At 38.7% G+C, this 27,329-nt stretch overlaps 2 protein-coding genes across 2 annotated transcripts in view; one reads left to right on the top strand and one right to left on the bottom strand.

Moving 5' to 3' along the window:
• The window catches only part of cenpp (centromere protein P), a 246,823-nt gene that overhangs the window by 128,515 nt on the left and 90,979 nt on the right, over window positions 1-27,329 (top strand). The gene's annotated exons all lie outside the window — the stretch shown is intronic.
• aspn (asporin (LRR class 1)) lies at window positions 2,403-26,883 on the bottom strand. The gene is made up of 8 exons (XM_067999106.1): window positions 26,675-26,883; window positions 21,107-21,368; window positions 16,588-16,700; window positions 11,387-11,600; window positions 8,890-9,003; window positions 7,327-7,420; window positions 5,540-5,678; window positions 2,403-4,557 (listed from the first exon to the last, which is right to left on the bottom strand). The coding sequence occupies exons 2-8, from the start codon at window positions 21,345-21,347 to the stop codon at window positions 4,360-4,362; spliced, it is 1,113 nt and encodes a 370-aa protein (XP_067855207.1). The 5' UTR covers window positions 21,348-21,368; window positions 26,675-26,883; the 3' UTR covers window positions 2,403-4,359.

Below are 27,329 nucleotides of genomic sequence, written 5' to 3'. Positions count from 1 at the left end.
CTGGATACAGTGGGGAGCTGGGCTGATGAATGGCAGATGTCACTTAATGTGAACAAATGCAAACTCATGAGATTGGGTAAGGGTATTAAGCAGGAAGCAATATAAACTAAATGGTGTTTTATTGTACCAGACACACACCGGAGAGGGATTTAAGGGTACTAGTTGATAGGTTGCTGAAGCCATCAGCAGTGTGAGCACCAGTAAAGTCAGAAATTAGGATTTTTGGCTGTATAGCCAGAGGAATAGAGCACAAACCTTAGGAAGGGACTGAATATTTGCAGAACTCTGTTCCATCCCCACTTGGAATACTAGTGTAATTCAGGTCACTGGATTATGAGAAAGGTAACCAGGCATTAGAAAGCGTGCAACAAAGTGCAGCTAAATTGATTACTGGGATTAGGCATGAATATGAGGAGATACTGCATTCCTGGCGATATTTACACTGGAAAAGAGAGGGGACAGGGGTGACTTTATAAAAATATTCAAGATCTTAAAGGGTATAGTCGAGATAAACTTAATGGCCCCAAAAATCTGCAGGGGTGCAATCCCACCAGTTAGTTTCGGATTGAGCGGAATACAATGGAACTCTGCCATTGACCTCACCAAAGTTTGCACAGTCAGGCAGTGGAGCCTACAGGAGTGGTCCTTCTGCCTTGTGGAGGTACATCTGTGCCCCTCCCCAACCACACCAAAGACCCTAGAAACTGCCATCGGTAGTGGGTTGCCAAGTCACTCCCGTGCCCCTATAGGGCAATCTGGGTGCCCTGAGTGCCACTCTTACAAAGGGGGTTGCTTCAAGCTTTCGCCTAAAATATTTCTGTCTCCCTCATCTTTCGGGTTCCAGGCTCTGACCACGCCGTAGAGCCACAGTGGGCTCCACTTCCCTCCTCTATTGCCAATTAAAACCAGGTACTCGTGTGCTGATCCTGTGCCAGGTCCCAATTTAGCCCCGACCACCCCTTATTTTGAGGGCAGAGACTCTAACCCCACTAGGTCATCCTGAAAACATTGGCATAGTCAGATCCCAGCCATTGAAACACCCACAAATGTCCGGGGTCAATTTCTGTGACATAGTCATAAATTCTACAACATGAGGACATGCTCTTAAACTTGGAAGAGGGAGAATGAAAAAACAGTTCCGATTTAACTACTTTACACAGATGGTGGTGAATGTATGGAAGCACTATCAAGGGAAATGGTGGGGGGTGGTGATTGTATCAGCAAGTTGAAGAAAAAAATTTGCTAAGTACCTGGAGACAAATTTAACAGAGGTATGAGGGGTATTGTGGAATGTGATATTTCCTGGACACTGGGACTGACCAGAACAAACTGCAGTAGTCTTTTCCAATCATTTACATTCCTATGGCATAAGTGATAATTCAGTGGGTAAAATTAATCGTTATTGTGAAATATGTCATTTTTAATTATTTTGTCTTAAACCTTATTTTGGACATAAAAAACTTCAGTTACTAAGAAAAAATGGTGCTGAAAATGTTTTCAAAAATGTTGTGTGATTCGGTCGGTTTATTTTGTTTCTTTTTTAAATTTTTGGTAGGTTCTCCTGCCTGGTCATTCAGGATTGATTGTTTTCATAACTCTGTTTTTAAAAAAAATTCTTGACTAATCAATTGCACCTTATGCCAGGGTATCTTGAAACATATTCTATAGGAACTATGTAATACAGTGGGTTAGAACAATGCATTTGCTTCCCTGGGGTGAGGGCTAGTCACTGGTTGTGGCAGACGGAGGCGAAAAGTGCTTTGGCAACCTTAAACCAGTTGCTGTGGGCATGAATTCACAACATCGAATTACCCATAGTTTGCCACTAATTGGTAGTGTTACTGAGAAACCATAAGAATTACTAATGTGGGAAGTGGATGCTAGGCTGGTGTGGTAAGTTTGAGGTTGTGGAACATTGTTGATACTGCAACACCATATTCACGGTGTGCTTGATTCTCCTGGGCACAAAATAGTTTTCTCTTCGCCTTTCCAAAAATGTTTTTTTTAAATCAGTTTCTGTAGATTGTTGAGCTAATAGTAAATTGTGTGATAATTTGTACATACATTAAGGGCCTTTTTCTAATAGATTAATTAGAAGATTTTTTTGCCAGTGGGTACAATTTCTGCTTTAAAAAAATCTTCTCAATATAATGCCCAAATTTTAGTTTCCTGCTCTTTTACCATCAATTTACAAGACTAGGCAGGGCCAAATAAAAACTGAATACTGAATCATTGCACTGACAACTTTAGCTGGAAAAATGAATGCTTTCTACAAAGACACAATAAAAACTCAATTGTATTTTATTCGTTAGTCAGCCTTTGATCCAAAACCTGATATTATTCACACAGTCACTTTTTTCTTACAACAGAAGAACTAGATAGTTGATTGTTAAATGGTTCTTTATTAATTAAAAGTAATTACATAAAAGACAGTAACAAAAGTAATCGTCTACAGTATTTGATACATCATTACAATGAAATCTGATACTAAATTATCTTTTTTGATTCTAGCCATAATTGACCATGTTATGTTGTTTATTAAGTGTGTAAGATATTAAAATTAAACTTTTCAAGCCATTTTTTTTCAAGTTGACTTTCACAACATTTTACCATTGTTGTTATTAAATATGTATTTCCATCTAAAAGAAAACATGCACCTAAGGAAAAATATGTGCTAAGTTCTGTTGTAATATAGGCCAAAAAAGAATAATTGTATGTTGCCATTTTTCTTTCTGAATAATGTAATCAGTCCTTTTTATGTCTGAAAACGATTGAGAAAGTGTATTCAGAATGAGAAGAATATAACAAAATGTAAAACAAACCATTACATGTTTATAAATGCTGGGGGTTCATTGTAGAACAATAATGCAAGGCTGTAGCCTAAGTATATTATTCACACAAGAAAACTCCGACAGCTACTACTATAATCACCAGGAAGCAGCCACGGTATTTATGATTATAAAAATCACTTCTGGTTATTTATAGGTAGAAAAACATTTTGCTGATGATAATGGAAAGCTGTATAAATATAATTAGGGGGATGAGAGTAATGGTAAAATTAACTTTCGTGTTATTACAAGTAAAATACAACAATTATTAGTCACTGCTAGGTGGCATTGTACGTATATAGTATGGGAACACAGATCAGGGCATCCAAAGAGTCACTATTTTCCTGTACATTAAATGGTGCTTTTTGGTAGGAAAAGGAGTGTTCGAACTCATCTGTGATTGTGCATGTTTGGTCAAATCATTGGGTGTTACAGTTAAATACCAATATACATCTGAATTGTTTTATGGAAGCTACTAGGTTGTCCTTCCTACTTTCAATATAATGCCCAAATTTTAGTTTCCTGCTCTTTTACCATCAATTTACAATTATTTTACCATATCTTTTATTAACATTACATTGATTATAGTTCTGCGAGCTAATTGGATAATGTTGAAATAATATTAAAAAGTATGTGCTTTTTTTAAAAAAAAGTGAACATTAGAATTTTGTTTATATATGAAGACGTTGGGTCCTTCTACCTCTGACAGGCAAAGTGGACACAAAATTAAAGAGCATGAAAATGGTTACTTTTTTTGGAAATATCAAATTAAGAGGTTAATTTAAACAGGTAGTACAATTCTCTCCTGATAATTCAAAGCCATTTTTTGTATGAAAAAACTTTGAATTATCCAAAAATGTGAATAACACAGAAAAGTGAGAATTTAGTGCTAAAAAATTGAAATATCAGATAATTTGAATTAAGAGGAGTAGACTGATAGGATTCTGCATCCAAAGCTGCCTGTTTTTTTGGTTTTAATAAAGTAAAAATAAACAGAGTTGAGCAGGCTGACCACTTGCTTACCAGTTGGTTCAATATATGTATTGGTAATCTCTTCAACTGAAAAACCAAAATTGCACTGTGAAATGTATGGAATCAACTATCTTATTGATATGGTAGACTTGTTTCAGTTTGGGATGGGGGCTGGAAAAGAAACACTTGCCTATACAATCAGAAATTACAGTAACACAGAGCCTTATATAGAACTGCAAGGCAACATTACATTGTAGACAATTCACTTTGCTTTCTTTAAACCCCATCACAGTAGTGTAATTAGTAGCTATTCATAGTCATATAGGGAAGTCACCAAGGGAAGTGTTTTATTTGAACAGGTACTTGAGGTGAAATCCCTCTTTTAACAACCTGCTAACAAATTCACACTCTTCAAAATCACACTTTCACAGCCATGCATTCCCAAGATTTTGCAAGTTGTCAATTGTAGAGGAAAACACGTGTTCTCCTGTTTTTGTTAAAAGGAATTTCATGCTCCATATTCCTTAACTTTGTGGGGAGTACTGCTTGTATACATTGTTTATTTTCTGAAATTTCCAAGCTGCACTCCATGAGCACCAGAGACACATCGAAAAGAAGCTGGCTCAATTTCCCAGTGCTTCACTGGATTGCCAAAAAGACTGATTCCACTGTAGTACAGCTTCTTAATTCTTGATTCCTTTGGACAGAAGTCATCTACTTCAATTTTGCTAATATTGTTATTATGAAGATATACTGCCTGTTTAAAAAGATAATAAATTAGCTAAAACCTCCCATCTTTTATTTGTATTTGCACATCGTAAAAATCTATTCATGGGGTTTCAGTATTCATTTGTTCAGGCACATTCCCATAAAATTAAGCAGTTTGACTCCCAGCAAGGAAAGTATTTTAGGATAAGAGGCGCAGACTACTACTTAGATCCTGAGCAGAGATCTTTTCCATATTCAATACTCCTTGGCAGGTAAGAATTCATGAATTGTATGAACTTCATGGGGTTACTTTCAGCTTTGTTGAGGAATCCAATCCCTTTTTAAGCTTTGTTTTGTTCTCAGGTTGTGCATCTTTATCATGATCAGACTGTACTCCTTTCTATTGCTTCAACAAGTTGTAAAAACTGTTCTCTATAATTGAAACTTATCACTGCACCTCTCCATCCTGGGTTACCAAACTCATTTATTTCTGTCAATTGCCCAGATATTGCATCCACCTCATTACTGAGTATTAGCCAGGACCGATTAGTTACGTGTGCTAATGCAGCACCCCCTTGCCTTCAGAAGAGAATTCAATAAGATGCTGCCTGGAAACAGGTATGCTGAGCATTTGAGACACTCAGTGGTTGGAATGGGAAACAATTATGATCTTAACAGTGATGGGGCAGGAGGAGATCACGAACGTACGAAAAAGACTAGCTGGTCCATCAACCCTGTGCCATACAGTCATGAATGATGTGATGGCCACCAACATCATGTGACTTCCCCCTCCATGATGGATGTTTCTTTTAACAATGTCAGCACAGTAATATGATTATTTTCCCATAAAGGCTTTTCCCCTCATTTGAACAGACTTTGTTCTTACCTTCCCAAAACCTCATTCTCAGTTATTTTGCCAAATTACATTTTCATGTTTTGTTTACCAGCAAAACTTTCCTATCACAAAATGCTCCACAAAAAGGTGCAATTAGAATAAAATATATAAAACTATGGAACCATTTGCTATTTACCTGTAGATACTTCAGTTTCTTTATACTGGCAGGAACTTTCTTAACTTTGTTGTTCTCCAAATGAATCTGTCTTAGATTAGGAAGATACGCTAAGCTTCCATTTTCAATATCTTTAATTTGGTTGAATGACAAGTCCAGTCTGTAACAAGAGAAGGAAGTGACTACATATTTGGTACATGGGGCGCACATTTCATTAAGAGCTTTTATGAACACCTTGTTCCTAAGGGAAAATCCACTATATTCCCTGTAGTATCAGTATGCCTGTCGGTGACGCTGTGATAGGAATTTTTAGTCTCATGGGTTTCATACTTTGCCTGTCATACAGTCAGCCTGGTGCCTGATAGAAAAGAACTGATTGCTTTTGTCCATTGTTCTCCTCATGCTCTTAGTGACAATTTTAAATTGATGATCCCTTGTAACTGACTCTCCAAGGAGAGTAAATAGTCTTCCCTATTCATTCTATCAAAACCCTTCATAATTAAACTTCTCTGTTACAGTGGAAATATTCCTAGTATCTCAAATCTCTCCCCATGATTATAGATTCCCACCCCTGGCATCATCCTAGTGAATCTATGCTGAATGCTTTCTATAGCTTTAATATCCTTTCTGTAATAGGGAATCCAAAACTGCACAGAACACTAACCAATATTTTGTACAAACTTACTATTTCTTTACTCTGGCTTTTACAGCTGTATCTACTGGTACTTACACTTTCAGGAAATTATGTATTTGATTACCAGTTCTCTCTGTTCATCCACACCCTTCAGCATCTTTCCATTGACTGTACACTACCATTCCTTATTTATCCTCCCAAAATATGTTACGGTACTTCACATTTATCTACGTTATAATGCATCTGCCGCCCATTCCACTATCCTGGCCATGTCTTTCTGAAGCCTCTTACAGTCATGCAGGCTGTTTTCTAAACCTCATACTTTTGTGTCATCAGCAAATTTCAAGATTGTGTTCCCCATTACCAAGTCCAAATATATGAGAGAGAGAACAAAAGTGGACCCAGCACTAACCCCTTCGACTATACCATTTCCAACCCTTCTCTAATCCTAACAACATCTTTTATCCTAACTCTTTGTTTCCTTTCCTTTAACTAACTTTCTATCCCTGTTGCATTTTCTATCACATCATGCACCTGAATTTTTCTAATAAGACTCTTATGAGACACCTGATCATGTGCCTTCTGAAAATCCATATCTACTGCATTCCCTTTATCTATCCAATTGGTCACTTCAAAAAGCTCTATTAAATTTGTCAAACATGATTTGCCTCGGTTTGAGCTGTGCTGTCGACAACAAACTAGTTTGATTTTATTTATTCTTTTTTCAAGTTAAAATATTTAATAACTTGTGCCCATTAAGGAATATCAGACCTGTGGAATGGAATACTCTTTATACTAACACCCGCTACTTTGAATTTTTCCACTTCCCAAACTAGCAAACTTTATGGTTATCTGACTGTGAATACCAATTTATGCCAAACTGTGGGCAGCTCTGTGTTATGGGCCTAGGAATTGGGTTTTGATTTCTCCAATTCATCCCAATTACAACCCTAACTCCTACCAGAGAGATTTGATTTTCATCCTACCAATCTGGGCTGAACCTGAGTCCCAGAAAAAGACATTGCGCTTAATCCATAGTGCTATCCAGTCCCACCCTTCTCTAAGGTGTTTTGGTGTCTTTGTGTTTTCCCTTCTAGGTTCACGTCCATTCAAAATAACATCTCTAGTGAAATTACATCACATTTGAATTTTATTTTAAACAAGAAATTCTTACCTGTACAAGTCTTTGTATCGCCTAAAATCCTCAAGTTCTATCGATGAAATCTTATTGTGATCAAGGTACAACTCATACAGGTTGGAAGGTAGATCTTTGGGTGAAAAATTGAGGATAATTAGTACATGTAATCACAGGTATAGTTGACCAATTGCAAATGATCTCTGGACACCTTGACGTAAATCAAAGATCAGGCTTGGGCCTGGAGTTGTGGCTTTGATCAATATCGCCATCTAAGACTTTTGAGAAAGGTGCATGGTCATTGATTAGCTTGAGTTCTCAGAATTATATTAAGGGGGAATGTGCAGCCAGTTTCAGTATTGGAACTAGCCAGGGAGTTAGGCTAGATTGAGGTTACTGTAAGTAAACTCCTGTTTAAAGTTTGCGTTTGGAGGGAGGGTGAGTGACATCTTTATTAATTTATGTATTGATGCGGTTGGAGAAATATACATTTCACTTGTTTTACACTATTTTCTGTTTATTCATCTGTCTTACGTAAATAAAAACTACTTGTTGGTTTAAAAGCTTGAGTTCTCGACTTTTGTAAGTATACATATCCAGTCAGCCTTCCGAAGTGAGGCCAATATCATGGCAGCACATGATATATTCCAGTAGCTGGTGTACAGAGTAACGGTTCTCTGCTACGATCCCTGCGTCTCACCATTGTTTATTTAGATATTCAGTAGAAAAGGGTGCACTTCAGATCATACGGGTTGTGCAGTTCACTTATTTTCTTGAACCCAAGAAAATATCTAGTATGCAATCCAAAACCGTTTTTTCTTACCTATTTATAATCATTCTGATGACTACTTACTTTGAACACGATAGGTTGATATTGTGTATCATATCAATCTAAGTAATTTTCTGTAGGTGAATCTATTTTTTAAAATCTCATATGAACCATTACAGAAAAAGAAGCCGCAACGCATCTCAGACAAAAAATGTTTCATTTTTATCATTTTAACATAGCGTACTTGAAATAGATGTTCCATTTCTAGTACCAACTAGGGACAGAAGTGTAATGGTTAAGGTGCTGGATTAGCAATCCAATTTAATAATTTGTGCACTAGCACCATATAAAATGACAATGAAAGCTGCCAATATGCTGTAAAAGCCTAATTGGTTCACTAATCACTTTCAAAGAAGGGAACCTGCCATCCCTACCCAGTCTGGCCTACATGTGACTGAAAGACTTGGATTATCTGGTTTGCTTATCTTCTCTCCTGCCATCCACTTTCTCCCATTGCACCATTTTATGTGATTTACTAATGGAAGGTATACTTTTTCTTGCTGGATTCCTCTCTGCCCTAATTAATTGGTCAAGAACTGTTTAGGCTCCCTCAATGAAGATTTGTAAGTTTGATTGAAGACCATGATTTTGGATGTAGTTACAAGGCAAAGGTACAATTTCTGGATGCAGAAAGCCATTTATAAACTGCTGAAGCTTTGTGCTTGTGGCTTGTGATATCCAAAAACCTTGATATATTACCTTGTGAATGTTCCTACCTGTCCATTACTCCATAGGAAACACCAATAATAAATGAAATAATCAAATAAACTTACTCTTGGGAACTGAAGTTAGTTTTGCCTGTGAAATTCGTATGTAAATCAGTCTCAACACCCCGTCAAACGCATCAGGTTCTATGCCAGTAGTATCAAGTGGATTTCCACTCATCTCTGCAAATAAAAGCACTTGTTATTAACAGTTTATGCTTCAGTATAAAGTCAATTTCTATTGTGATATTTTCAAGAAGATTAAAATAGCATACGGGATCCTGGGCTTTATAAATAGAGGCATAGAGCACAAACGCAAAGCAGTTATGCAAAACCTTTATAAATCTGGTTAGGCCTCAGCTGGAATAGTGTCCCCAGTTCTGGGCACCATACATTAGGAAGGAGAGGGTGCAGAGGAGATTTACTAGAATGATACCAGGGATAAGGGACTTCAGTTATATGGAGAAGCTGGGGTTGTTCTCCTTAGAGCAGAGAAGGTTATGGGGAGATTTAGTAGAGGTGTTCAAAATTATGAAGGGTTGTGATGGAGTAGATAGGGAGAAACTGCTTCCACTGGCTGGAGGGTTGATAACCAGAGGACACAGATGTAAGATAATTGGCAAAAGAACCAGAGGAGAGATGAGGAGACATTTTTTTTATGCAGCGAGTTGTTATGATCTAGAATGCACTACCTGAAAGGGCGGTGGAAGCGGATTCAATAGTAACTTTCAAAAGGGAATTGGATATACACTTGAAATGGAAAAAATTTCAGGGCTGTGGAGAAGAGCAGGGGAGTGGCACTAATTGCATAGCCCTTTCAAAGAGCCGATGCAGGCACAATCGGCTGAATGGCCTCCTTATGTGCCGTAAGATTCTATGAGATTATGTTATTACTGACTTTTAAGCAGACACTCGTTACACAAGGCAGTTATTTTCAATCAACTTAGAACAACAGAGCTTGAACACTGTAAAGTTGGTAAAACAAAGTAAGGGTTAATGGGAAAATTTAAGGAAATGAACTGTAGAGAATTCCTTTGAGGAAAGTTAAGCCAGGGATATTGTCAAACAAAAAGATCTCCTCCTCCCACTGACTGCTGGGGACTGTTCCCATGGATCCTTGGCTGCCAGCCACGTAGTGAATCTGATTGGATGTCGGGCTGGACTCCGGGAACTTTTATTTAAATGAGGCTGTGCCGTTAAGATCAGCAGGGTCTCCACATCCCTGGACTCTGGTGCGCCGCCAACTTTGTGACTTGCAAGCACAGTTCCCGCCCTTTCCCCCCCCTTTTAAAATCAGGACCTAACTATGAACGTGGTTGAAATGTTCAAAGCAAGAGATTGCAGGTTTATTAAATTCTATTTTTTTTTTTGCGTTTTTGGTGCTCAAAGTGAAGGAAATTATGGAACACTTCTCAATTTTAGCACCAAGTATCAGCATGATATAGTATTGTTCAGATATAGAGTTGAGCTGCTGCTACTCTGGTCCCATTAATTCATTTTAACCCAATGTCAGTGGAGTTGTCCCGAGAGCACCATCATGAATTTTTCCACTTCTCACACCAACCTGAATGAAATTGTGCATTTGTTTTGAATTATGGATAGTTTTATACTGTGGATGAATCTACACCCACTGGGAGTTGGGTTGAGATAACCTACGCCCATTTCGTGTTGGACCCTTGTATCAGCAGATAGGAGACTTCAGTTCCATCAGCAAGGCCAGATTCAGACCCAGGTCCCACAGGTGTGGCACTCAGTCCCCTAGAAATGGGAAATTCCTGATTTAACAGGGAGTAAAAAAAACAAGCATAACACCAAACAGAAGAGAACCAAAAATGGTCTTTGCAGTTCCTGTGTTTATATTACATCTTTCCTTACGCCTTCATTTTTATGGATTGAATAAAGCTTGTGTAAACAGAAACATAGGCCTTTAAAAGCTTTGCATCTGTGTTGTATATATCTATCTTGGGATTGGCCTTGTGAGAGACACGTTGCAAATATTGACACATTCCTGAAGACCCCTGTTTTAATTTCCAAAGATAACATTAGCTGCTCAAAGGAAAAGACGGCTATTATTGCATAAAATGTTTACCGGTATACAACAATAGAAGTAACATGCTAGCAAACCAGCAAGTACAGAAAAAATATAGTGCACATAATTCTTAAAATATTGGTCTTGATTTTCTGACTATTGACTATGAATGGTCAGTGAATCTAGCCCACTTTCGGGGCACAGTATGCCAAGAGGGACAGAAATCTGATGATCTAAGAACTGTATGAGATTCCCTCACAGATCTAATAGGGTTCACAGACCCGGTTAGAAAACCTGTGATCTATGAATGTACACCCTAACAGCAGAAGATCCTTGAGATAGAGAGAGAGAGAGAGAGACAAAGGCTGGTATTGATATATTTAATTGTAGTCAAAACAAATGTAAATAGGAAATGAACAAGAATTAGTTTCTGTAAGAGTGGTTGCACTTAAAGTACCCATGTTCATTTAGGTGTTTACAGAATAAATGTAAATAAAATGAATTTAAATAAAATATATGAACTAAGGGAAGACTTACCTAAAACATGTAAAAACTTCATTCCTTTAAAAGCTTCCTTTTGTATTTTCTTAATTTTGTTATCATCAATTCTTAGTTCCAAAAGGGATGCAGGTAAATTAGTGGGAATCTGAGGTAGCAAATTCCATGAAAGGTAAAGCAATTTCAAGTGTTTAGTAGATCGAAATGCCTTTGGGTGGATTTTGGTTATCTGATTGTTGATCAGGAAAAGTGCCTAGGTGGAGAAAAAAGGATATGTAGTTTTTCATCACAAAATGATGACTGAATATTTTCAAGTAGTTACCAATATTAAACAGAAATAGTACTGCCCTGACAGGATGAGCAATAATTTCAAGCAAGAGTGGATTTAGTATATTAATTCTGCAGGTTTCAGTAATGCAATGAATTAGCACATTGGCCTAACAACAGGGCTTGAATCAAGCCCTAATGGATAAAATGAAAGCCTCCTCCTGAAGGTTCAACTGCCTTTTGAGTTGTTCTGTTGTCCCTAGTTACGAATATATGTTTCTTAGTTTTGCTCCAAGAGGTGCCAAACTTGGATCCGAGTTGGTTCACTGGGCTGGAGCCATGGGCCACTTTTATGTTTGTTCCTCTAGTCTCATTAGTATGAGAGAGAGTGTAAGTTGTTTGATTACAAATAACTGGATTCACCAAGTCTGGTTCTCAGACCTTCTTTATCTAGGGATTTGGGATCCATAGCAATTTCTTGAAAGAGTGGATGCTCTGGTCCAAAGCCAGGACCAGATTTTCCATTGGGGGTTCTGGGATATTTATTTGTCATGTCATGGTTGTTGAAAAAGCCAAACAAATCATTAATTATAAACATTTTTGTCTGTGAACCCACAAAGGTTTTACACCCCAAATGGATGAACATGAATGCCTTGCATTGTAAGTTACGTGATTCACTATCATGCTTTAAGCCTTCTTGCAAAGCAAAAGGGTATATTGCAGTAGAAAATATATATATTTTGCTTGCTAGTACATTTTAAGATTTTCCTGTCTCATGGTTGATCATCTGATTATAATAGGTGTAACTTTTGAAAACTGGAATTGCTTTATTTTTAATTGTATTTATCCACTCTCTTATAAAAGGTTACTGATTTCATGTTTTTGGAAGTTTGTGAAGGATAATAGGCCGCTGTAGAAAACCCTAGCAAGATGATGGCTGCAGTTTGAGCCCTGAGATATATATCTCTATGGTGAGAAATACTTCAAGTTTCCTAATTGTGCACAATTGCAACTCCTCAGAGGATTATGTACATCTAATTTTACCCCCGGTGTTAATGGGAGGGAATAACTATAGCTTGACTTTTTTTTAAAAATAATTAAAAGCTGAACAAAGGCACAAAGGACGTGCAGTGCTTTAAATGCTGCTTTCTAATTATAGTTTGAAATCTTATATATCTACAATCTAATATATCTAAAATATTAAGTACTTAAAATTTCAATCTCTATTTCAATCTCAATTTACTATTGAATCAACGTGCTCAATCGGGCAGGCGGTCGTTCCGGGAGGGCAGGCGATCAGGCCGAGAGGGAGGCTAGCGGTGGTTGGGGAGGGCAGAGGATGGGATTGGGGTGGAGGAGAGCAGTAAATCTATGTGCTTTGAATGTAGGCTACATGTAGACCTGGTTTTCCTGAATGCAGCCAGCACCAGCTGCCTCAGGAGAAACCATTATTGCAGAGCAGCCTTCAAACAGGCATTAGTCCCTTATTTGCATATGCCAAGCAGTGTTCCCTCTAAGCTGCGTGCGTGCACAGCCACACAGCAGTCTGTTGCGGGCCACGCACTTAAACGTTCCATCCGTGCACTAAACCAGTGCTCTCAATCCCTCTCCCACACTGACCAGTGCCTGGACCCCGGGCCCTTCTCCAGCTCTGCCTTCCAGTTCCCCAGTGCTCCAGCCCCAGGCGGGCTGCTCTGCCTCTGATGCTGGGGAGTGTCCCGAGGTCCAAGAGTCCGATCTCGTGGCTCCTGCCCCAGCCGCTGCATTGTTTACCGCGATGCTAGGAAATGCAGTCATAGGAACATAGGAGCAGGAGTAGGCCATTCAGCCCCTCATGCCTGCTCTGCCATTTGATAAGATCATGGCTGATCTATGATCTAACTCCATATACCTGCCTCTGGCCCATATCCCGTAATACCTTTGATTGCCAAAAAGCTATCTATCTCAGATTTAAATTAAGCAATTGAGCTAGTATCAATTGCCGTTTGCGGAAGAGAGTTCCAAACTTCTACACCTTTTGTATGTCGAAATGTTTTCTAATCTCGCTCCTGAAAGGTCTGGCTCTAATTTTTAGACTGTGCCCCCTACTCCGAGAATCTCCAACCAGCAGAAATAGTTTCCCTCTATCCACCCTATCTGTTCCCCTTAATATCTTATAAACTTCGATCAGATCACCCCTTAACCTTCGAAACTCCAGAGAATACAACCCCAATTTGTGTAATCTCTCCTCGTAACTTAACCCTTGAAGTCCTGGTATAGCGAGCAGCTGATTGGCTGCGCGAAAACCAGACCAGGAAGTAAAATCGAAGCCAATTTGTCAGTGGCCAATCACAGACCGGGCCCCTCCACCCAATCACAGACAAGGGGCCCATACGTAGAGGCAGCCAAAACTAATGAGACCTGCAAGATGTACAATTGGAATGCAATCATTTTTTAAACCTTGCTGAGGATTCGGTGGAGGGGACAGCTTTAATTCACACTGACTGACTTGATAGCTGTTTTGTATTTCTGACTCAATTTAAAAATTCTGATTGCACACAATTTATTTCTGTTTGAATCAGTCATTAAGCTGATTCAACAAAAAGCTGATTGGAATCATTCCCATCAGATAATTTTTAATAAAATATAACAAGACTGGTCTGCTCAATCCTAGTGCAACTTAAGAAACCCATTTCATAAATTGTATAAATTTATCAGCCAATATAACATTAAATTGTCACAATTATCCATTATTTTGTACATTTGTTCTGTTTGTTATTTACCCGAATAATGTTTTCTAAGAAGATGTTCTATTTAAAGTTGAGATTTTTTTTTAACGGTGGCGCACACAGCCTTTATATTGGTGCACATTCCGCATGTGACCCAAAAAAATGAGAGGGAGTCTTGACGCCAAGGGCCTAATGCCCATTTCAGGCATGGGTCCGGGACGCTGAATTCTTTTGCCTATATCAATATGGCGGGTGGTGCACTTCTGGCTCGTAATGAGCATGCGTTTCCTGCCTGCCACATTGGGGCTTAGGAGGCCGTTTAAGGATCGCAAGATGGGTGCTGTGCGGCCGAATTTCTAGGCCAAAGTCTGAGAGGTTTCTTTCCTTCCCCAATGGATGACGACCAATCATAATTCTAAGTGAATACTATGGGGATTAAATTGGTTAGCCCCCGAATCTGGGCGCGAGCATCGTTATGTGCGATTAGCCCGCGCCTGGTTGTTCTGATGCAGGTAGCACGTGAGATTCATGCTGCCTCCTCATTTACCTGATTGTAGCGCAGGCCTAGCTGCAATGTTCTCACCCGCAGGGGGAGCCCAGATATCACATTATTTGCTCGCACCTCTTAAAGGCAGCCTGCACTTCTTAAAGGCAGCCTGCACCTCTTATTTGCAAAATATAAGATACGGCCCCGTACGGAGTCTGAACGGAGAGCAGACATCGCACATGTAAAACACAGATACACATCACATCCCTATGCTTACAAACTGATGAGTTATGTTAAAACATTGAATAAAGGTTGCGCAGTACTAAATCCTACATCCTCCAATCTGCACATCAGACCTCACCAATCTGCCGATCTGAGTTTGTACCAGGCCTGCGAGAGAGTGTACACCAAGGTTCTCTGATGATGCACTAGAGGCCTTGGTGCATGAGATGGACAGAAGGAGGAGCATCCTATATCCGTGGGTGGGAGGAGACAAGAGGCCCTTCAGACATATGCTCAAGAGACAGTAGGGGACAAAGTCAATGCCAGGTACATAGCACCACAAACGTGGATACAGTGCAGGAAGAAGTTCAATGTTTTGACACGAGTGGTCAAGGTGAGTGAGGTCAACTGTCAAGTGGCATCTCCTACCAACTGCACCACGCACTACATCCCCCATCACCCACGTACCAACAAACTCTTTCAATCAGTACTCAACTCTTCCAATCAGATGCTTCCTCTCACCCTCGCACATCACCACTGTTGAAAACTACACACCCGCAACTCACAGGTCACACACACTGGTAGCTATTCAACCATGACAGGTGCATCACCCAAACATCCTGCAGGACGCTCACCAATACACGCCCCCGCTTTCTTGCAGGAGAAGGTGGATCAGAACAGGAGGCAGCAAGTGGCAGTGACATTTAGCCCCTCAAGCCTACTGCGCCATTTAATGAGATCGTGGTTGATCTGTGACCTAACTCCATATCCCTGCCTTAGCCCCATATCCCTTAATACCCTTAGTTAACAAAAATCTATCAATCTCAGTTTTAAAATTAACAATTGAGCTAGCATCAACTGCCGTTTGCAGAAGCGCGTTCGAAACTTCTCCCACCCTTTTCGTATAGAAGCATTTCCTAACTTCACTCCTGCAAGTCCTGGTTCTAAATGTTAGGCTATGTCCCCCAGTCCTAGTATTCAAGTAGAGGAGACCTCCAAAAACAGGTACAAATGCATCAGCAGCCAGAAGCACTAATCCAGCAACTAACCTGTGAATCCTGCATGGTCCCTTTAAATAGTGCTGATGGGGGTTCCTTCAAGCTGTCTACGACATGTTCAGCTGGTCGTGGTTAAGACAGTGCGTTGGCTGGAGCATTGAGTGCTAAAATGGTATCTATCCCTTTAAATCAACGTTGCACTCTGATTTAACACATATTATCCTTACTTTACATGCTGCCATTGTTCGTTATCTGCGCCTGCGTGGACCACTTTGCCAAGATGGCATCCAGCGCACGTCATGCTAGAAGCGTGTGCGCATTTCGAACGCCAGAGGGTATAGCACCTACATAACTGGTGCTACGCGGCCGAATTTCTAACCCTATGTCTTCAAAGAATAAGGAAGACTATATTAATGTAACTAAACCAATATCAACAGGGCGAGTAATACTCATTTCACTTGTACATTCACCATTACCCTGTTGAATAAACAGGACAACATAATAAATGTATGAGTATTATATATCACATCTGAAAAAAATTGAAAAACATTGACTTACATAGAGCAAAGGCACGTTCTTTAAGTCACTTTCTTTTATTTCTGTAATTTTGTTATTTTGCAGATCAAGCATTACTGTATCTTTGGGAATTTTTGCTGGCACTGACTGCAAATCTAGTTCATTAAATGGAAAAAAAGTTAGCTATGACTCTAGATGTTTGTGCAGCAATAAAGAACTACAAAATAATTCAAATGTTCAAACAACATCAATTTGAGATAAGCAATCACAAGTCGTTTTAGGAACACATTTGGCTGGGTTATCGAGAATTCCATCTTGTTTTTTAACTTACACATGGTAACACATTGGACAATGTTTAGTCTAGCTATACTAATTACTCGCTGAGCTGAATTTAGAAATTACTTCAATAACACATTTAAGAAAGTCAGTGTGGAGCGTGCTCAAGATAATTTCTTAGAACTTTTTGTACCAGACCAGAATATATTAGGTTCTTACTCCCATAGGTATGAAGAAGCGACATAATGTCTTGACATCATATATGTAACATTTTAATATATTGTGCACATATGCAACATTTTAATATATCTAACCACAATAATTTTAATCTCAAGATTGCTCTATACAAAATAAATCAATAAATGTGTGTATTGTGAAACTTTAATTTCTGACCCATCATTCCGCAATAAAATTAAGTTTATAGGTAAATATGCTGCCAAGGTTTTATTTTTGCTCAGTCAGTTCATAGTCCACAAGTAATATACTGCCATCGTCCCATGAGAAAGAAGGATCACTAAAGAATACTGTTCCATTAAGAAATTTGCATTGTAGTAATAATGTTTTGATCAGGTGTTCTTTCTCCACTTCATTACATATAAGATCTCATTCTGACCTGCATCCTTGGTTCTTTGTCTCCATCATTGGAACCCATTTCCTGTCACAGGTGTTCATATCCAGGACTTCCTGGGGGACTGCAAAACAACCATGTCTTTGGGCTACCCTGCTTCAAATCTGGTGTATGCTTCAGGTACTCCCAGAACAGCTACCAGTATACTCCAACAGAAGAGCGAGGAACGAATATACCAACCAACCAACTATGGTGGTGACTACATACTCAAGAGAAAAACAGGACCACTTCTGTCCTTAATGTGGAGGGTCCCAATTCCTAGCTTCCCTCTTCCCCAGCTGCATTAGGGGAAGTCGGCAGATAGTGCAGACTCTTAAAAAATAAATCTGAGAGGAAGACTGATGGAGTCTTGAATCAGATCTCCTCAAATGAGAACGAGGAATCCCAGTTTGGTTTGCAGAAATTATCAAAGCTTTCCTCAAGACAGACAGCATAAAATAGAGAAGGAAAGGCAGTCTGGTCTAGAAATCATTGGTATCCTACCAAGGGCAAATCTCAAATACAGGGCATCAAACACTGCACTTCTGGATAAGAAATCCAAATATTTGGATTCTATGGGATACAGTGTAACATAGAGGAAGTCTCCAGCAAGAATTGCATGAGCAGGGCAAATTTTATAAATTTGCACATTTAACTTTACAACAAGTTTAAGCTTATTGCATTTACTGCAAATTGATTTTGTGAGACAGTGCTGGCAACCTAGAGTAGTACAAAATATTTTAATAATATTTCCTGATTTGTCAGTATAGGTTGGGCGGCTTCTCGCTATTACCGCACGCTAGTGGAGTGAGGCAAAACAAAATGATGTTACATTTTCTTTACATAGTCATGGTGTATAGTACCACAGCAGAACTGGACTCCTTCTGTGCTTTTCTTTTGTAGTCCTTTCAGACTTCTTCAATTTGAGCAGTTGATGCTCTGACTGACTTACCAGTGTAAAAGAAAATAAGGTATATTGATGCATACATTTGTAGTAATGTTTATTGACAAAAAAGCAATACCGGAGGGATTTAAAATGACAGGATTCTTTCCCTATGAATCTTCGTTTCTTTATTTATTCAACGTCTCGTAACATTGATCTCTAATTTGTAAGCTCTGTAGTGACATTTGGCCATCTTACCTTCATTCAAGAAGAGAAAGATAGATCAAGAGTGCCATTATTTTAGGAGAATCAGAATTTCGTATTTCTTTGCGGACATGAATGGAAAGCCCATGTGCTCGATTTGTAAGTAACAGGTAGCTGTGCGAACAGCATTCGAAGCACTATGAAGCAAACCATGATAAGAAATACAAGTACGTGGGAAAGTTACATGAAGATAAATTTTCTGAATTAGCAGCAATCAATGCTTACTAATGCTTGCTGCGTAAGTGATGCTGTTGTTAAGGTGAGCTATATGATTGCCCATGAAATAGCTGTGTTACCAAAATCATTTTCTGAGGGAGAAATTTTGAAGAACTGAATGCTAAAAGCTGCAGAAATAGTGTGTCCAGATAAGCGGCAAGCTTTCGCAAATACTAGCCTTTTCAGAAACACCAATCACTGTGAGAAATACTGATTTAGCTGAGAACTTGAACAGTTAACTCCGGATCAAAGCAAAGTCCTTTGCTGTTTTCTCAGTTGCAATTGATGAAAGCACTTTTTGTAACTGATGTGGCTCAGCTAGCAGTGTTCATTCATGGAGCTGATGAGAACATGTGCATAACAGAGGAGCTTGTAGAATTGAGAGGCACAACAACAGTAAATGACCTCTTCAACAGCTTGGTGGGAACTTTGGACAAATTGGATATGGAGTGGACAAGAGCTGAGAGTCTGGCCACAGGTGGGGCACTCTGAATGGTGGGCAAGAAAGCTGGAGTTGTGGCAAAATTGACGGCCAAATTGCAAAGTATCAACCCAATCCAGCAGTTTAGTAGTTTTCACTGCATTTACATCAAGAAGCTCTGTGTAGTAAAACTTTGGAAATGAATCATGTTATAGATGTGGTTGTTAAAACTGTAAATTTTATTCGGTCTAGCTCTCAATTTAATTCAGCTGTTGGAAGAATGTGAATTTCACCGTGGAGCTGTGTTTAAGTCCTTTTTTGAATTGCTTTGTGAGATCCAACAGCTCATGGATCAGAAAGGAAAAGATGTTGCTAAATTACAGGACGATGAATTGCTTCAAGGCCTTACTTTCATGGTGTATACTATGGAGCAGAAGAATACAGGGCTGCAACAAAGTAGTGACAGAACACTGTGGCAATATTCGGGCCTTCGAGATGAAGTTTCAGCTGTAGGAAAAACAACTTTCCCAGAATAACTTGGCAAAATTTTCCACCTTGAAATCACTACCTAACAGTGTTGGGATTCTAGATAATGGCGCCACAGAGCGGTACACGTGCAAAATTGCTGAACCGAGAAAGGAATTTCAAGAACGATTCTGCCTTCAGGAACCATGAAGGAGAGTTTGAAATTGTTCAGCACACCATTTTCAATCAATATGCATGATGTACCAGAGGAGCTCCTAATTGAAGTGCAGTGTGATACTCTGTTGAAGGAAAAGTTTTCCTTGATATTACCAAGTTTTATCAATACCTGGCACCAAATTATCCCAAAATAAGGTCCTTTGCATCAAGAATTTTTTCCAGGTTTTGTGTGAACAAATATTTTCCATCATGAATTTCAATAAGTCTAAACTACATTCTCAACTTTGTGACATAAACCTGAACTCAAGATAGCTACAGCACAATCATTTGTTCCAAATGGTTCAAGCCAAGAGGTTCCAGGTATTGAGGAGAAGCCGCAGCAGTAAATAGAACTTGTAGTTTATATATAGCGCCTTTCATGACCTCAGGACATCCTAGAGCACTTTACAGGCAATGACGTACTTTTGAAATGTAGTCACTGTTGCAGTGTAGGAAGTAATATCTAACTGTAAGTAAGTATCAATATAGTTTATCTATTTCTGTTTTAATAACTTTTTCTATATGTGGCACGCACCAAGTGCTAGGCTATTGGATTAAGCCCAGCATATAAAATGAGTTTGACAACCCTGCTCTAAATGCATCCTGAATGATATCTTTCAGGTAGTGCATCTTAAAAAAAAAACTTGCCGTAATTTCATAGTGCAATGTGGGAAAACCATAAAAATGATTTCAGTTCAAGATGAAGGGGTATATTATCTATACATGGTACTCTAGTCTCAGTACCAGAATCTTCACCAAGAGTAGATCAAGGGTTGGTAGATCATCAGTGTTTTTTATATGATTGGTGAGAGCTCTGTAATTTGAGGAGGCCAGAGAGAGTTGTCATCTTGGCGGGGCGCTATAATTTACAAAGATGTGGATGTTAGTTGGATCAGTCTGTGATGTTTCCTCTGCCATAGTTAAATAGTCCGCTAATAGTTTTACATGTGAAGAGTGGTCCCTTGGATGAGGTACAGGAGAGCATCAGGTATCCATGAACTTTACCCCAGCATGAGTCAGAGTGTTGAAGAGAGGAGAAAATTATAAAATAAATTGGGGGTTAAATTTTTAAAAATCACTGAACCTTCCCCTTATAAATGAAACATTCACCCAATTTTAATTGAAACTAATGGACACAAGTTTAAGAAATTGATGAAAATGCTAACAATTCTTACAAGTAAAGGGTTAAAGTGTAAATTAACTTGTTTCTTACCTGCATCAGAGCATTGGACTACCCGTACTTGGCATACACATTTTAATGGACATATAAAAAATGGGTCATCTGGGGTGGATGCAGGAGTTGATCTTTGTTGTGGTTGGATGATGTGAGATGTGTTCTGGGGAGGATCCTGTAGCATAATATCCTGCTCTGCCAGGAAGTGAAGAAATTCATTCTGAAGTAATGATTTAGCAGAACACAGAGCCACAATGGACAGGAACACAAATGTTTTCATATTGAATCCTAGATGGTTGGACTTCAGTTTAACAAAATGAGGAAGACACAAATAATAAAGAAAGGTTAAAATGTCGCTCACATTAAAACATAGTTTGTTATTACATTGAAGCTATTATTAAAGAATTATGAATACATCTCCAAGTTGAATATTTAAATCTGATTCAGTGAGTGTTTCTCAAAATATCAGTGCACCAGATATGAATACAAAATGAAGCAAGTTAAAATGCAAACATCCATTATCCGCTATCCTGATTATGTGCCTGACTTTTTGCAGAAAAATTATTGCACCCACTTTCTCTTTGGCAGGAAGTACGGCAACATGGTATGGTTGCATCAACGTATTTCTGGGTGGGGCAGGAAAGAATGGTGCTTAGAGTGGGGACACTCCATCAGTACACTGTGCAATCGGGATGGTCTGCATTCCCGATGACAAAAAAATGTCTTCTCTCAAGTTCCTGGGCCACTGGAGCCTCCTTTGCTACTTTTTCGTGCTTCATTTTCTACCTGCCATAACACCCATCTCAGCAATTCAAACATTCTCTGAGTCTTTAATTGCTCTCATTTTTTCCATGCTTATATCACTTCTGTCATTTAACTATCTCCTGTTTTCCACTCAAGCACTTTACAGTCGTTCTATTTTTGTGTGTGTGTGTGTATTCCCTCTTCCCTTTTTTCTGTTCCTTTTTTTTTCGTTCACGGGATGTGGGCGTCACTGGCAAGGCCAACATTTATTGCCCATCCCTAATTGCCTTTGAGAAGGTGGTGGTGAGCTGCCTTCTTGAACTGCTGCAGTCTGTGTGGTGTAGGTTCTCCCACAGTGCTGTTAAGTCGGGAGTTCCAGGATTTTGACCCAGCGACGATGAAGGAACAGCGATATATTTCCAAGTCGGGATGATGTGTGACTTGGAGGGGAATGTGCAGGTGGTAGTGTTCCCATGTGCCAGCTGCCCTTGTCCTTCTTGGTGGTAGAGGTCACAGGTTTGGGGGAGGTGCTGTCGAAGAAGCCTTGGCGCGTTGCTGCAGTGCATCCTGTAGACGGTACACACTGCAGCCACGGTGCGCTGGTGGTGAAGGGAGTTAATGTTTAGGGTAGTGGATGGGGTGCCAATCAAGCGGGCTGCTTTGTCCTGGATGGTGTCGAGCTTCTTGAGTGTTGGAGCTGCACGCATCCAGGCAAGTGGAGAGTATTCCATCACACTCCTGACTTGTGCCTTGTAGATGGTGGAAAGGCTTTGGGGAATCAGGAGGTGAGTCACTCGCCGAAGAATACCCAGCCTCTGACCTGCTCTTGTAGCCACAGTATTTATGTGGCTGGTCCAGTTAAAGTTCCTTTTTAAATGCTGTTCATTTGTAATATCCTCCAGTTCTGATGGAGGGTCTACACCTGAAACATCAACTTCTCTGTTGTTTCCACAGATGCTGACTGACCTGCTGAGTGTTTCCAGCATTTTCAGTTTTTTGTTTCAAAATTTCCAGCTTCAGTTTTTTGTTCTTTCACATGTTCTGTATATTTTAGTTAAAGAAAACATATCAGCTAGTGTACACCATAGACTGCATGACTGTTAGATTTAGATATAACAAAAGAGCATGAGATAATGGGCCGGAATTTGCTGAAAAAATAACAGCGTATGAACAACGGTAACGTGCAGATCGGCCAGCAATTTGTAGCGAGGAATAGGTGCCCCGTGAATTGCAAATCATCACAAGTTGCTGGACGATTTGCGCCACTCCACTGTTAGCTTTTGCGAAAACGACATCCAGCCTTTAACCTCCCTGTGAGTTTCATGAAGTTGCTGCATTTGCACATGATTTGCCCATTAAACTCACCACAGAAAGTTAAATTTAGTAATTAACAGCGTAAGTACTCTTTTAATGACGTGATAATTGTTCATAACTGCTAATCAACCTTTCTGGCCCAGAAAGTGAGCAATTAAAAGTGCAGATTCTCATTCGTTGTGTTAGTGAACTGTTGGAGATTTTAAAAATGTTAAATTTTAAATTTTTACAACTTTTTCTTAATTTTCCTTTCTGTCTCTTTTTTCTCTCTCTCTCTCGATCTAATCTTTCTTTCCCACTCTATATTTCTGTTTTTGTACCTGATTTGACATTGAATTCACCCACTCTAATTCACACTCATTCTCATTCCTTCCTGTTTATTTCTCAAACCCTAAATCTCATTGGTTAAGGAGATACACATTTGGTCCCGTCATTCACCAAGGGCCCAGATGCCTTGTTGCCCTCTCCATTATTAGCTCGCACCTTCCAGCAACTTACAGGACAAAAAAATTTTGAGCTGAAGGATGCAGGAAAAAGTCTTAACTAACCATGCACGCCTAGAGACGCCTCGCACCAGCAAATTTCTGTGATTCAGGCTTTGAGTTGCATTTGTTAAATGTGTTTACCATACTGTCTATCTCTTGTTTGTCTGTTAATGTTTGTACTATCGTTAACCCTATGATTACTGAATATTTTCTGTACTAATAAAAGCTTTCTTCACTTGACCTAAATAAACATAGTTTAGGAAATTGCTCAGAGATACTCTTGCACCGCCAGCATTACTTGGTCAGAAGTGTGGTGGAAACCCCGTTTCCATCATAGTTTTGCTTCAGCATGAAATCAGTGTACGGGCATACCATTTTGAACAACGACTGACTTGGAGCACTAGAATAGAACTGGTCAAAGTTAACAAAATCCATGGCTAAAAAAATGGATGTTCACTTCTGTGGAGTTGTTTACTAAGGAACCTGGTACTAACATGCAGAGTTACTATTTTATACCTGTCTGTGCATCCTGGGAGGTCTGCAATGACTACAGGTGAGAAAATAAAAATAAACATTTCTCCTAACAATTTTACATTAAAAGTACTTTCCTCTCTTATAGGAAGCTGCTCCTTTGAGGAAGGGGGGAGTACCCCTCCTTCCTTTTAAGGAACTACTGGATCTCTGCTAGAGGCAGATTCTGATGGATAACAACCAGGGGAGCTGCACTGGTACATTGCAGCACCCTGTAACTTGATGCAGTTTCCTTTGGAGTGGATGGTAGAGCGAAAAGCTTGATAAGCTCACCAACACATTGGGGTAACTTTCAACTTCGGCAGGGGGCGTAAAACTGACCGTATCCGATCGGCCGCCCATTACCCTGCATGATTCTCCTTTCCATTGAAGTCAATTGAAAGGAAAATCGGGGGGAATGTTTAACAGGCATCCGATACACCAGTTTTACGCCTCCGCCAAAGTTGGAAGTTTCCCCATTTGACCCTAAAACTGCTCAAGATTGAACCTGGAGCTTAGTGACACTGTATTAATTGAAGACGTACTTAACTAAATGATAGTTAAATGTGATTTAGAAGAAAGTTTACTTACTCAAGAATATTTGTTTGAAAGGTTTGTCATGATCAAGGATCGATCATTTAAGTGACAATCCTTTTCCTTATTAATTAGAAGCATATGATTGCTACACTAAGTTTTCAGTTCCAAGTAGTTTAATGACAAAATGGTAAGATATGGAATATAATAGTTAGAGGAAATAACCACTAATGCTTAATGGACTGAATTCTACTATAAAGGTGTTAACATTGTATTACTTTGGTAATTAATAATTTCTATCATGGTTAAGTATGACATTGATATAAAATATATAGAATGTAATTATTTTGTCAGGTTGTAAGTTCTAACAAGATATGACATAAATTTGGCAGTAGAAAAGGAAGCACTTGCTGATGATTGTGTTTTCCATGTTACTTGTATGATAAGTTTGCTTCTTCTTTTAATCAAAAGAAAAAAATAGTTGCAATCTATGTTACCTTCTATTGCAGTAGCACTTTGTTTTGTTGTGTCTATGCTTCTAAGATTTCAACACAACTTAGAATATTAGCAACATTTTTCAGGACAATTAGAAATATTGGTTACCATAAGAACAACATTTTTTGCTGCCAAAATAATTTTCTAATTGTGATAATGTTGATCATACACTTTGCCAATGCTAACACATTATTACTTCTACAATTAGGGCTATTTTGTTTGAATTTCTTCTAATTATTTGCTGATGGTGTAACATGATCACCTCACTTTTTAAAACAGAAACTTATTTTGTAAAGCTATTTGTTTAAAATTTATCAAAACTTTTGCTTCATGATATTTGATATATATATGGTAGAGAACAAAATATACCACTCAATGTGGACAGTCAAATATTCATAGAATGATACAGCACAGAAGGAGGCCATTCGGCCCATTGTGCCTGTGCCAGGTCTTTGAAAGAGCTATCCAATTAGTCCCACTCCCTTGCTCTTTCCCCATAACCCTGTAATTTTTTACCCTTCAAGTATTTGTCCAATTCCCTTTTGAAAGTTACTGTTGAATCTTCTTTCACCACCCTTTCAGGCAGTGCATTCCAGATCATAACAACTCATTGCGTAAAAGAATTTCTCCCCATCTCCCCTTTGGTTCTTTTGCCAATTACCTTATTGGACCTAGAAAAGCTCAAACATGTAATTCCAGCGCTAACAAAATATAAAAATATATTATCATTTGAAGAAGGTGTGTTATCTCCTGGTGGGTAAATCAAAGTGTTCACTTAAGAGCATTACAACAAATGAAGAAAGTTACAGTAGGTAGCTGTCACACTTAAAATACCTGCCACTGTTTTGCCCATCTGTTGTATGTGAGCCAATAGTGTTGTATTGTAGTGGCAGATACTTTTAGGCATGAAGTTCCAAGAGAAACCCATAAGTAATGCCAGAACTGTATCTAGCACAATGTGTAAGTCGAACTAACGTTAAGAATTATTCCATTGTGAAAAAGGTACAGTGCCTGTTTTTTGTACAATGTATCTTTTTTAATATTTATATTCAATGAGTGAAAGTGCATATTTTACTTTATTTTTAAAATTGTCTTATTAATGACAACAGCAATATTTTAACAGACATTTCAAAAATGAGCAGAGTTTTGAATATAACTGCATCTAAAGTGACTTGCTCAAGTATATTCTAATAGTTTATCACAAATAATAGGTAACGTATAGCATCCTTGTGACTTGCACTGTATGTTTTCTGGTGCACAAAGAAGAATTTCACAATTTGCATATTTGGTATGCCTACATGTTCAAAGAAAGAACAAACTTTCATTTATATAGTGCCTTCCACAACTTCAGAACATCCCAAAGCGCTTCACAGTCAATGATTGTTATATATAAGAAAAAATCATTAAGCACAGTTTGAACTCCTAAGCTTGTGCATATCTGTTTTACTGATGAGTACTTTGAATTCATTTATTGCATACCTTAAAGCATGTTTTTATAGTAAATGCCTTTTAAAAATGTACATACCTCATGAAAGCTTAGAAGACACTGCTCTTGTCACAAGAATCTTGCAGTTTCATGTAGATTTTTATTCCAGAAACATTAATTATGAGAAGAAATCTGTGGAATTTAAGGGAAATAATACATATAATTGAGAAGGAAATTTTCCTGTATATAAAAGAAGGTTCCTTCTCGGCAGTCAGATAACATTGAAACAGAAGCGCTCATGGATCATCACATCATGCAACTCTCAACCAAATATTAAAATGCATTGTAAGTGCCCATATGTTTCCCATCAGTTTTTGTAACTGAGCCAAAAAAAACTTGCTAGATTTCTGGATGATTCCTATAATAGCTATAAAGTCCTGTAGTTCAGATAGGGTGATAAAAAAAATGGCCTCCTGCCAGTCTAAATATTATTGTTATAGGTGCAAACAACCTGACTAGTTACAGAAAGAGTGAATTTTTTTCCCATTTTGCATATATATAACAGTTCATGTTAATAATGTTAATGCATCAGTCGTGCAATGTTACAGCAGATTTACTCTGGGTCATTGTATTTCTTAAGGAATTTCTTTGCTGTGACCATCATTCAGTCCATCCAACTCTTTTACCTATGTTTATGTAATTAATCTAAGTGAAAGTAACTTGTTGCACAGAATATTAAGTCAGTTTGCACGAA

The sequence above is a fragment of the Heptranchias perlo genome, chromosome 17 (genome assembly GCF_035084215.1).
Source record: "Heptranchias perlo isolate sHepPer1 chromosome 17, sHepPer1.hap1, whole genome shotgun sequence".
Lineage (NCBI taxonomy): Eukaryota > Metazoa > Chordata > Chondrichthyes > Hexanchiformes > Hexanchidae > Heptranchias > Heptranchias perlo.
Note: the sequence above shows the minus strand (reverse complement) of the source record. Positions and strands in the feature narration are given on the sequence as shown.